Genomic DNA, 12,813 nt, shown 5'->3' with positions numbered 1-12,813 from the left:
TATTTCTTTATAATCGTCCCAATTTCCTGTTTTCCTAGACTCATTTAAAAGATTATATTTAAGTTTATTTAATTGTGTAAGCTCATGATCATACCACTTATTCATAAGTCTTACTTTCACTACTTTTTCAAATGTTAATCCTGTCATACATTGTAGAATTGCATTGTTTACTATGTCTAAATGGGATTCTATACTGGTTGAATCATTTATCACAAAACTGCATGCGCGCAACAAGTTAAGTAGATTTTCTTTATTATAAAGCTCCCATGAGGTAATTGTTTTTGTTGTTCTCATTTTATATGGTGCTGATGTATTAATTTTTATTTCTATCGTTTCATGATCTGATATTTTATACTTGTCCATGTTTTGACAAATAACATCATTCGAATTTGAGTATAGAAGGGATAAGCATATAAAAGCATGAAGGCAAGCGTATTTTTGCGAAAAAGTAAAATGTAAGAAAAAAGTTGCCGGCCGATAATTGGTTGCAATTTTAACACTAGCCCGGCCGATTTCATCAGCTCATTGCATTTTTTGAGTTTATAGGTGGCTGTGTAAGCGTACTTTTACCATCTGGTGACACAATTCAAGTTAATAATATGTCTCCACGGCACCAAAATCAAGTTGATTTCGGAATATTCTTAATTTCAGCCGAAATTAGCTCGAAACTAGCTAATTTCGTTATGTGAAAACTGTCAAACGAAATTAGGAATTATTTTTAATTTCATCGAAACTGGACCCACATTATGTGCAATTTACTGAGCGACTCTGTGGTCGATTACAATTTACGCAAAATAATCGATGTTCTGCCCGCACTAGCTGTCAAATTTCAAAAACATATTGTTACGAATCATGGTACAATTACCAGGTAAAAGCATCAGAGTTGCATTTTACATGTTTTTTCATTCGAAGGTGGTCATAAAATGTCAAACTTTGTTTATGTTTACATTTTTCGTTTATTTACTTTTGATGTGAAAATTTCTTAATACGCAGTGGTTTTTAAATGTTTTGCAAATTTTTGTAAAGAAAGAAAACAGAATTTACTTGTGTTTTGTGCATATTTAAATATGGGAAAGTGTTGTTTGTGCAATATTAGAAGGGAGAAAGCGGGTGTGAAGCTTTTCACAGTCCTGCAAGATCCAAGGAAGAGAAAAAATTGGGAAAAGGCTTGTGGCGTTAAGTTTCCGCAAAACGGCTTCATTTGCTCGCTCCATTTTCAAGCCTCTGACCTAATTGTGGGAGCGCAAAGAGTAAATTTGATGCCCAACTCCACTCCGTCGCTATATTTACCGGCTTTTATGTAAGTATTCAGTTTCCCGATTGGTGCAAGATAAAAAATGAAATATAATTTTATTTATGACTTAGGAGTACTAATCAAGAGTTTGTTAAAAACGAAAGTTGTCTCGTCGTCCCCAACCGTAATTCCTACGGTGATCTACCAAAATTTCGGACAATACTTTCGCCGCTACAAAGTGAACCTTTCATCTCTAATATGAAAGAAAAGTAAGATAATATATGCAAGTTATTTGATAAAGTCCCTTCTACATGTTTGGTTTTTTTGTTTAAGTGACACGTTTGGAGCGAAAAGCCAATACTTGGCACGGAAAAACTGCAGCACACAAACGGATATACATGATGTTCAACAAATAAGCTGTGAAACCCAGACGCAGTAAGTTCCCGTAGTTTATTCACTTTACATTTTAGTCTTTCTAATACCTCATATAAATTTAATTTATTTAGTGAAATATTACTCCAGTGTGCAATGGAATCAGAAATTACCCGCTTGAGGGTGGAAAATCTTAAGCTACGTGAGGAGAATGAAAAATTGAAAGGAAATATTGCCAACACGGCCATCGTAATGTCTGCCGTGGAGTCTGTTTTTACAGAAGGACAGATGCAGAAGATGTTGCTACGTGGTAAGTGTTTTCCGTTACCTTGTATTGTATATATACTAATTGGCATGCGTAGAACTTAGGAGTAAAGTACCATAGCTTTTATTTGTGCATAGAACTTGGGATTGGGCTTAAAACCATTTAGGTATTCAACATTACAAATTAAAACAAAATAGTTCCCACCCAGTATTTATTGAAAGTTTTGATCAAAAAATTATTAAATATCATACCCCAATATGATTAAAAACGTTCAAATTTAAAAGCATTTTCTGTTCGAAAATTAACGTATCGTCTAGAGAAAAATTTACCATAAATGTGATTATTCTTGAATAATCATTTATGATTCCTATTTCGAAACGCTTTTTATTCATATTTGATATCATTGTAAAATTGAGCTTTAATAGTTTTAGAGTAATATTTGACTGCTTTTCACAGTCATTTTCTGATCATATTCGTGAATATATTTCAATCGTTTTGGTTGAGATTTTTGAATCATTTTGGAATGCCATTATAATGCATTTATTCTTCATATCTCATTCAAAATAGGATACTACATAATAATCTTATTTCATCATGGGAAGAAAGCATGCAAAAGTGAGCTAGTCGAACCACAGCTAACTCGCAAACAAACTTGACCGATATACACCTGCGACTGCGGGATGTTGAAGCCGTATCCAGGTATGTCAAGATAGTTTCACTTACCTGGGGTTCAAATAGCTCACAACCTATGTATTGTCCAATCATTATGTATTTTCTGGGAAGCTGAAGGAGAGAAATGGTTGGGGAAATCTTCGTTCACAAGCAGCATTACATTATTTTTGTCTTGAATAATGAATATCTTCTGCATAAATAATAAAATTTTTATATATATTTTTTTATCTTCATGAAAAAATATGTGTATGCGAAAAAAAAAAGATTTTTAATGAAAAGTAAAATTTCAACAAGTATAAAATTCATTATTCAGTCAACATACATATTCATACAAGATTCAGAAAGCAGAATGAAAAATTATTATAAATTTTTGATCACCTAAAGTAAACACATTTGATTCAAATATGATTCCAAAATGTGATTGAAAAACTATATATACGAAAAACGGCCCTTATCAGGGCTACCACTAACCACCAAAGAGAAAAAATTGCGAATCAATTATACCTACGCAAAACGGCCCTTATCAGGGCCACCAAGAGAAAAATTTGATAGACAATTATGTTTTACATATTACTAGCAGACCCGGCAGACGTTTTTCTGCCCTAAATTTGGCCTATCTGCATACATTTTAATAAGCTTTTTCCGTCTAACTCTGCCCTACCCCTCTACACTTTTTCCTAATCTTTTTATTCACTCCTCCCTCCGTCTTTTTCGCTTTATCTCCATCTTCGACTCATTCTATCTCTTTCTCAGTCTCCTCTCTTTTCTCTATTCTCAAGTTTCTTCTTCATCTCTTATTGCCAGTCCCAGAGGGTGGTATGTATTTTGTTCCAGTTCCATTCCGAGTCTCAGTCCCAGTCCCACTCCGAGTCTCAGTCTCAGTCCCAGTCCTAGTCCTAATCCCAGTCCCAGTCCGTCTCTGGTATACTTCCCGGAAAAAAGCATCGTAAATACTAATATAGGCAAATTTATATACGAAATTTCAGGCAAATAAATAGAACGTATGTAAATAGGTATGTGGGTATTATTAATTCTTGTCTTTATTTCGGCTTCGCATGCATATTTATCAGTTCTGCTAGGTTGATGCGACTCCGAATATAACAATGAACTTTAGAGCTCTCAGCAACAGCTTTCATTTGATATCCATAATACACACACATTTTAGGGGTACCCGGGTCCACGTTTTGGCCTATATCTCGAAAGCCTAGTCACCCAGGGGTATGAAAATTATCCTGTACTATAGCACTCATCAACAGCTTTCATTTGATATCCATATTGTATAAACACATTCTAGGGGTACCCGGGTCCACGTTTTGTTCTCAAGACCCTAGGCACGTAGCGAAAAAAAGGTAGACGTTGGCCGATTCTCAGACCTACCCAATACGATCACAAAATTTCATGAGAATCGGTTCAGCCGTTTCGGAGGAGTTAAGCCTCTAAAACCGTGACAGAAGAATTTTATATTATACACCTGCGACTGCGGGATGTTGAAGCCGTATCCAGGTATGTCAAGATAGTTTCACTTACCTGGGGTTCAAATAGCTCACAACCTATGTATTGTCCAATCATTATGTATTTTCTGGGAAGCTGAAGGAGAGAAATGGTTGGGGAAATCTTCGTTCACAAGCAGCATTACATTATTTTTGTCTTGAATAATGAATATCTTCTGCATAAATAATAAAATTTTTATATATATTTTTTTATCTTCATGAAAAAATATGTGTATGCGAAAAAAAAAAGATTTTTAATGAAAAGTAAAATTTCAACAAGTATAAAATTCATTATTCAGTCAACATACATATTCATACAAGATTCAGAAAGCAGAATGAAAAATTATTATAAATTTTTGATCACCTAAAGTAAACACATTTGATTCAAATATGATTCCAAAATGTGATTGAAAAACTATATATACGAAAAACGGCCCTTATCAGGGCTACCACTAACCACCAAAGAGAAAAAATTGCGAATCAATTATACCTACGCAAAACGGCCCTTATCAGGGCCACCAAGAGAAAAATTTGATAGACAATTATGTTTTACATATTACTAGCAGACCCGGCAGACGTTTTTCTGCCCTAAATTTGGCCTATCTGCATACATTTTAATAAGCTTTTTCCGTCTAACTCTGCCCTACCCCTCTACACTTTTTCCTAATCTTTTTATTCACTCCTCCCTCCGTCTTTTTCGCTTTATCTCCATCTTCGACTCATTCTATCTCTTTCTCAGTCTCCTCTCTTTTCTCTATTCTCAAGTTTCTTCTTCATCTCTTATTGCCAGTCCCAGAGGGTGGTATGTATTTTGTTCCAGTTCCATTCCGAGTGTCAGTCCCAGTCCCACTCCGAGTCTCAGTCTCAGTCCCAGTCCTAGTCCTAATCCCAGTCCCAGTCCGTCTCTGGTATACTTCCCGGAAAAAAGCATCGTAAATACTAATATAGGCAAATTTATATACGAAATTTCAGGCAAATAAATAGAACGTATGTAAATAGGTATGTGGGTATTATTAATTCTTGTCTTTATTTCGGCTTCGCATGCATATTTATCAGTTCTGCTAGGTTGATGCGACTCCGAATATAACAATGAACTTTAGAGCTCTCAGCAACAGCTTTCATTTGATATCCATAATACACACACATTTTAGGGGTACCCGGGTCCACGTTTTGGCCTATATCTCGAAAGCCTAGTCACCCAGGGGTATGAAAATTATCCTGTACTATAGCACTCATCAACAGCTTTCATTTGATATCCATATTGTATAAACACATTCTAGGGGTACCCGGGTCCACGTTTTGTTCTCAAGACCCTAGGCACGTAGCGAAAAAAAGGTAGACGTTGGCCGATTCTCAGACCTACCCAATACGATCACAAAATTTCATGAGAATCGGTTCAGCCGTTTCGGAGGAGTTAAGCCTCTAAAACCGTGACAGAAGAATTTTATATATTAGATAAATTTACTTTTGGATTATTTATATCCTTATTATTATATTATTAAAATTATGGTTATTTTCAGGGCAATACATAGAAAAAAGGGAATGACAAGAAACCAAAACCGGAGTATAACCGATACGGAAACACTCAAAACCGAACTTTTGCCATAGCAGGTAACGATACCAGATCCGGCCTAAAACCTAAATTGATACAAAAGCCTCCTGGTTGTTAGAAACACGAATTTAATTTGTTGTGAAAATTTCATATTTCGCAGTTTTTTCAAACATTTTACGAATTAATACATTAAAAATTCTTTCTGTGAAATGAAATTGTGATATTTTAAATTTATTGTGAAATCAAAAAGTATGTAAACATATTAATAACAAATGGAAATGAGTTTTACACTCAGAAAAACATTTTGTGAGGAAGCTTCGAATTAATTACACAAACAACAAATAATTGAAAGAAAAACATGCCCTACTACATAGTAAGCTTGCATTTTCATTAATCTTCATACTAGGTACAATTTCATGTTTTCCATCGCATCAGCAATTTTATGGCTTTACACCAGCATTATAATTCCTTTCGTCATGAGCGGTAGGCGTTTCAGTAGTGTTGTCCTCAATTTGCTTTTCCAAATTTGTCATTTCACTGCTTGTATTAGTTGCATTTGGAACTTCTTCAGCCATCTTCACGTTAACCAAAGAACGTTTGGTAGTAGTGCAGTTTGGGGGCCCAACCCTAAAGTTGGGCCAAGATTTTTGAGTGAGGTATCAAAAGACGCGTATTAATCTCGAGAACAATAATCCGAAGGCGAAAAAGAAAAATTGTATCTCTGTCCGGAGATATTTGCAGTTGAAGTTGGCGATTTGCATATGGTTGTTGTTCTGTGGTACCCACAAAAAAAATTGTGCATCACCGTGGCGGTTTTTCGTTATTATCTTTTGAACGGGTAAAAAAAAAATAACTTCCGCTTTCAGATTATTGATCTAGACGTGAATACGCGTCTTTTGATACCTCACTCAAAAAAAAGGACAAATTTTAGGGTGGGGCCCCTAAACTGCACAATTACCGAACGTTTTTTATTATCTTTTTTCCACTATCTTCCTCAACGCGATTTCGCAGCCTTTTTAGGGGTTTTCTTTTACGTTAATGAACTGATTTTGTCTTACTGACGTCCGTTATAGTGGAATGCTCCTGTAAAACCAAAATGAATATTATCTTTTTTTATTATTTATGCAATTTTGTGTTACAACTCACTTTAAAAGGTCTTTCTTCTTTTGTTTTGCCACCAATTTCACCAGCGCATTTAACAGCACCACATAAACAAACTTTTATCTCATTACCCAACAGATCATCCCAATGATAATTGAAGGTAAGCTCTGTGTCCTACAAAATAAATTTTAAACAATAACTTTTAACACTCTTAATATATATTTGAAGCTAGAGATAAGCGCTCTTACCGCTGGTATATCTTTTATAGCAAAAAGTCCAATGCGATTTAATCCATTTACGGACTACTTTTGTGTCTCACAATTTCGCACAAGTAATTTCTCAATAGGACTTATAAACTTTTGACTTGCTACAGCTAATGTAGTCGGTGAAGGCGATATTGCCTGGTTACGTGTACGTCTCGTAGTCGTTGCATCAGTCAAAAGTTCACTATCGCTACCGCCTATATCTGGACTTGTAGTATATATAAGCAATTCGCGGTGCCGTGTACTTCTTTTTTGAAGTCCCCCATCACTTTCGCTACCGTTATATGCAGCACCAGTTCCTGTTGGCGGTGTTGTAAATCCAATATATTTTGGGCTTAAATCCGAATACAATTCGGCCAGTAGGTCACGTTTTCCTTAAAAACTAAAACAAATATCAGAAAGATAACTACAAATTGTTAAGGCAAATAGCCTACATGCAGCACCAAATCAGTACAGGTACATTACCACTACGTATACCACGCTCTTGTCCAGATCCACTCTGTATATAAAGTGCCCAAATACCCTTTGGCCCATATAATTTATGGCCAAATATTGACATTAAATCAATGTTAATTGTATTAATTGGAATTTTGCCAACTGCGTGTGCTGCGTCGGTGTGAAAGAATATATTTCGTGAGCGGCAAAGATTCATCTATGGGCAGAAAACTAACATTTACCAGTTAATTTTCTGTTTTAGTTTTCGGTTTGTTGACAAAAATTACAAATGACATTTCTTCTTCCATCACTTTTGACAACAAAAATTGAAAGACCGATTGACAGTTTATGTTCCAGCGGCAACAACAAAATACACGGGAGGGTTGCATTTTTGCTAATGCTTCTACCTGGTAATTGTACCATGGTTACGAATATTAGCAACACCGAGGGGTGCTGCCATCTCTAAACCGATGCTAAGCAGCGCCTCCCTTCAAAAAACGCGAGTACTCCATAAATAATGTAAGGAATACTCCTTTGGGAGATAGGAGTATTCCAAAACTAATCTGTATTCATACAAAAAATGTGCTCCAATTAACATTGCGATGTCCTAGGAGAGGAGTAGGTGATCCCACTCTCGCTTTGTTTATGAGTATTCCATAGAGTACATACGTGAGAGTACTTTCCAAAGTACTTTCACTGTGGTACTCTATGGAGCACCCATAGAGGATCATATGCCAAAGTACTAAAGAGGATTTGTGTGGGAAAGAATTATTGTAGTGAATTTAATTTAAAATGAAGGTAAATGAAGAGGGGAAATACAACTTTTATATTTGATACTACGAATATTCTTATGTTATTTAGCATTTGCGTGAATAAAGAAACTAATATTTCTCTATACTATAGTATGTATACATAAAACCAGTGCGTGGTTGCATTTTATCAGAGTTGCCATAGTAAAATTTTATTATCAGTTATTTGTATGCAATATTTTACTTTTGGCAACTCTGTTCGATCGTCATCGTTTCCCCTGCAAAAATTGTTGGATTACGTGCTCCATTTTCTTCATGTTGGAGTATTCTAACAATACTCCTTTGCAATGCGTTTGCGGACCACCATCAGCCGATCATTGCTCGTTTTTTAACGACAGTGATTACGACACGATGACGATCGAACAGAGTTGCCAAAAGTAAAATATTGCATGCAAATAACTAATAAAAAAATTTTACTTTGGCAACTCTGATAAAATGCAACAGCGCACTGGTTTTATGTATACATATTATATTAGTTTCTTTATTTACGTATGCGTGTGCGTATTATATTAGTTTCTTTATTCACGCAAATGCTAAATAACATAAGAATATTCGTAGTGTAAAATATAAAAGTTGTCCCTCTTCATTTACTTTCATTTTAAATTAAATTCATTTCGATAGTTCTTTCCGACACAACTCCTTTTTAGTACTTTAGCATATGATCCTCTGTGGGTGCTCCATGGAGTACTACAGTGAAAGTACTTTGGATAATACTCTCACGTATGTACTCTATGGAATACTCACAAACAAAGCGAGAGTGGGATCACCTACTCCTCTCCTAGGACATCGCAATGTTAATTGGAGCACATTTTTTGTATGAATACAGATTAGATTTGGAGCAGTCCTAAACTCCCAAAGGAGTATCTTTACATTATTTATAAAGTACTCGGGTTTTCTCAAGGGTCGTGATCACGGTCGTTAAAAAACGAGCAATATCGGCTGATGGTGGTCCGTAAACGCATTGCAAAGGAGTATTGGTAGAGTACTCCAACATGAAGAAAATGGAACACGTAATCCAACAATTTTTGCAGGGCTTGTATGCATTACGGTTGTCAATAGTGAGAAAATTATAGCGTTTTCTTTTCTGGCTATAGTGTTATGCTTTTTGTGCGCCGCGCAAGGGTCCTTGTTCTATTCTAAAAAACAGGCCACGGCTTTACGGGGTATTTCGTTCTTTTGTGAAAATTGTTGCCTGCTCGCAATGCAAAAACGTTACACTTTTACCCTGTATAAAATGGCGGTGTGGCAGTGCAACTCTGTGAAACTCTAAATTCGCTCTTGAGTTCCACATATACTCTTGCCGTCCTTCAGTGAGTTTTACAGCTCCGGCTCACGCTCAATTCTCACGGGAATGCTCTGGATCATTGAGAGACTTGAGAATCAGATGTCGTGAAATTTTCGCACACGTGAAATGTGACAGGCAGATGTCGCCGCTATTTTTCATTTAACTCATACGGCGAAAGGCTAAGCAGCTACATCTATTTTTGAAAAAGTAGGCATATTAAAAGCCGCGTTGCCAACCTAAAAAGAAGTAATTAACAAATTATCTGGCTCACAAATTTAACCAGACTTCTATCTGGATTTATCTGGCTCAAAACGTTGTTGTTGTATTTACATGCAAAATTATTTATCTGGCTCAGGATTTTGCCACCGGATGGTAGCTTCTGTTAGTATGAGTGCATAAATCACCAACCCAGATTGCGCATTCACGATTTCAAAATTGCTTTGTTCTGCGCAGCTACGTCACAGTTGACTGTTTGAGCGAATGAAAGAAAGAGCGAAAAACCAAGCGCTAAAGGCAAATGACGTAAGAATTGCCCATAAAAAAGAGATGATCTACTGTTTACATGCGCAATGCGCAATCTTCTTGTGTGACTTATGATATGAGTGAATGTGGTGAAATGAAATGTTCTTTGTATGCACTATAAATGTTAACAATTTTCTGGGGTAGGAGTAACACTATTAAGGAGTTACCATTTACTTAGGCAACAATTTATTTCAGAAAATAAAACGCTATAAGTGTCGACGCTCATGAATTGGTATCGGCGTTGCAACGTCGATAACTATTGACGAGTGTTGACGCTTTTTTGGTATTGGCTAAAACAATGTTGAAGTTGTGTTGACGTGACGCGACACAAAATTTGTCGACACAGCTTTTGGTGACGACAAGCGCGGCAATACAGAATTCAGCTATTAAAAATTCAAAAAAATAAGCTTTTTTTATGATTTTTATGCTTCTTATTTATTTTTTATTCAATTTCAGAAAATAGTCAAAATAAACAATCAGTTTAGTAGAATTGTGGTAATGTTCTAGGGCAGCGTTCGACTGCTAAAACATGTCCAAAAACCCCAGCAGAGGTACCAAATGACACGTATTGACCTCGATTTTAATAATCCGAAGGCGGAATATAAAAATTTTACTTGCGTTAGGAAATATTTGCGAAAAAAAAAACAGTTGCAAGCTTTCAAGTGGTTCATTAAAAGGTTTTTGTGAAATTTCAAGGATTTTTTTATTTCCGCCTTCAGATTATTAATACCGAGGTCAATTCGGGTATTTTGATACCCCTCCAGAAATCGATTAAGTTTTCCATTAGTGCACCACGCTCTGGGAAGTAGGGAGTTGCTAATGGTGTACTAAGGAGAAATCCAATCATCTACAATATATTCACTAAAGTTCGTAAACAAATTCCTTGTGTGTATTTTGCCCGGAATGCTTGGCAGCGATTTAGTTTGGCACCCCCCGAGTTCGGGGTTTAACTTAAATTGCGCAAACTTATAATTTAAAAGTTACTTGTTGTTAAAGTTTTCAAATTTCTATACAACTTTTATATGTGTATACGTATATATATTTTATGACATTACAAATCTGTGCTGCCACATCTAAAAAACGGAACAAGTGCAGAATCGAAAAATAACTCATAAAAATACCTTTCATCTGATGTGTATATATCTTTAACTTTTCTAGTCTTTTTTGCATTCGTAAACGTGCTGATATTACCTTATAACTCTTATGTTTATTGTTATGATCCAACACCCGCTGCGCCATGCACAGTAATTCTGCGTAGACCACCTTTCACGCGGAACACGCGGAAAGGTGTTTCAACTTTTCAAAATGAGTAGTAAGAATATATATTTTCCTTTTTCTTTATTAATTGAAAGATGGTAAGGTAATATTTATATTTGTTTTTTTTTTTTTGTTTATGTGGCAGCACAGCTTTGTAATGTCATCAATAAAATATATATATGTATAAATGTGCATGTTGCTACAAAAGCGCGATTGATTTAATAAAAACAATTATAATAAGTAAAAACAATGCAAAAATGAAATGTGAAATATACAAAAATGCAATTTAAGTTTATCGTTGCCAATTTATATAGATATGTATGTGGATTAAGGTTCTGAAAGATGTGTAAATTGTAATTTAAAGTGCTATAGAAATTTGCTAAATTTGCAAACTTTTACAACAAATAACTTAAATTATAAGTTTGCGAACCTTAAAGTATATATATATTTGTGATTGGGACAACTCCCTCTTTCATTTGATACCAAGATTTACCCCGAACTCGGGGGGTGCTATTCTAAAATTTTCCCGAATGCTTAATTGTGCACTAATAGTTTTCAGCAGTTATTTAGACCCACAACTTGTCCACTAAACAAAAAATTAACTCAATAAAAATTGTAAATAAACAACTGTCAAAAATTTAGGGATCGTATTTTTATCGATATCACGTCGACATCAATACATTAGGGGTACTCATGTAACCGTATAAATGCCTTATAAAGTGTGTAAACGTATACATTTATCTAGTGCGTAAACGAGCTGTCAAATTTTGTATGAAAAATCATTTACACAATTTGTATAAATTTACGCGCACATTTCATTGTGTAAACGCGGTAAACTCAAAGGAATGCAACCTTGCAGACATTACAGCCGACATTTTCATCAGAAATGTCCAACATCAGCAAGTAAAGGTGTTTTAGTTTTGATTTTTCACTTAATGTTGGCATTTTTTAATTTGTATAACAATCAAAAAATTTTTTTTGGCAATAATACAGCTGAAAAACAATCAAGTTTATCAAGAGTATTACTAGGTGCGTTCATATAACCGCGTGTGTAAATGGATATAATTTTACACCTTATAAGTTTATATGCTATCATGAGTCCCCCTATTGCCTTAGTAAATACCAATTATGCATTGACGTGACATTGATGTTGATACGACGTGATGTCGACGACGATGCGAAGTTATGGTTGACATTGACAACCGTAATAGGGGTGACTATGTATCTACATAAACAAATCCATCATTATGTCTACACATATGTAGGTACACGCAGATGAAAGCAACGCACAACCACATGCATATATCTGAGATACTCCCGAAAGTATGCAATGAGAGAAGCTATAAAATCGCGCAATTGTAGTTAGAGCTGAGAAATTTGATAGATGATGGCCAACTAGTGATTCTGGAAATGGAAGCGTCTAGAAGATGCGAACGAGGAAATCAGCAAATGTAGAGGCACTGGAATTCAGTTTTGATTAAGCACGCAATCTGTCGGGCAATAGTAGAGTTATTTATTGCGAAGTACTTTAATAAAGGCCATTTTTCCATTATTCA

General features: G+C 35.3%; 2 protein-coding genes across 6 annotated transcripts; one reads left to right on the top strand and one right to left on the bottom strand.

Annotated features, from left to right (window-relative positions):
• Positions 1–873: 873 nt before the first annotated feature.
• Positions 874–5,899, top strand: LOC137242481 (uncharacterized). The gene is made up of 5 exons (XM_067769767.1): positions 874–1,300; positions 1,366–1,503; positions 1,568–1,669; positions 1,741–1,916; positions 5,554–5,899. The coding sequence occupies exons 1-5, from the start codon at positions 1,068–1,070 to the stop codon at positions 5,577–5,579; spliced, it is 675 nt and encodes a 224-aa protein (XP_067625868.1). The 5' UTR covers positions 874–1,067; the 3' UTR covers positions 5,580–5,899.
• On the bottom strand, positions 5,788–7,691 carry LOC137242482 (uncharacterized). Of its 5 annotated transcripts, XM_067769769.1 has the most exons (5): positions 7,627–7,691; positions 7,415–7,555; positions 6,935–7,323; positions 6,732–6,860; positions 5,788–6,668 (listed from the first exon to the last, which is right to left on the bottom strand). In XM_067769769.1, the coding sequence occupies exons 2-3, from the start codon at positions 7,506–7,508 to the stop codon at positions 6,989–6,991; spliced, it is 429 nt and encodes a 142-aa protein (XP_067625870.1). In that variant the 5' UTR covers positions 7,509–7,555; positions 7,627–7,691; the 3' UTR covers positions 5,788–6,668; positions 6,732–6,860; positions 6,935–6,988. The 5 variants fall into 5 exon arrangements, 2 of the variants coding, with proteins under 2 accessions (XP_067625870.1, XP_067625869.1); XR_010950256.1 differs by having other exon boundaries at positions 6,935–7,331; positions 7,384–7,680; XR_010950255.1 differs by having other exon boundaries at positions 7,384–7,680.
• Positions 7,692–12,813: the final 5,122 nt, after the last annotated feature.

Source organism: Eurosta solidaginis, chromosome 2, assembly GCF_040869045.1.
Source record: "Eurosta solidaginis isolate ZX-2024a chromosome 2, ASM4086904v1, whole genome shotgun sequence".
NCBI classification, from domain to species: domain Eukaryota; kingdom Metazoa; phylum Arthropoda; class Insecta; order Diptera; family Tephritidae; genus Eurosta; species Eurosta solidaginis.
The sequence above is the reverse complement of the archived record's forward strand: the minus strand, read 5'-3'. Positions and strand labels throughout refer to the sequence as shown.

What these genes read in the sequence shown, in the direction of transcription:
- LOC137242481 (XM_067769767.1), top strand. Translation starts at nt 1,068, where the DNA reads ATGGGAAAGTGTTGTTTGTGCAATATTAGAAGGGAGAAAGCGGGTGTG. An exon ending in ATCTCTAATATGAAAGAAAA is followed by an intron (nt 1,504 to 1,567) that starts GTAAGATAATAT and finishes TTTTTGTTTAAG; the next exon opens with TGACACGTTTGGAGCGAAAA. An exon ending in AGCTGTGAAACCCAGACGCA is followed by an intron (nt 1,670 to 1,740) that starts GTAAGTTCCCGT and finishes TAATTTATTTAG; the next exon opens with TGAAATATTACTCCAGTGTG.
- LOC137242482 (XM_067769768.1), bottom strand. Translation starts at nt 7,601, where the DNA reads ATGAATCTTTGCCGCTCACGAAATATATTCTTTCACACCGACGCAGCA. An exon ending in AGAGCGTGGTATACGTAGTG is followed by an intron (nt 7,324 to 7,414) that starts GTAATGTACCTG and finishes TTAGTTTTTAAG; the next exon opens with GAAAACGTGACCTACTGGCC.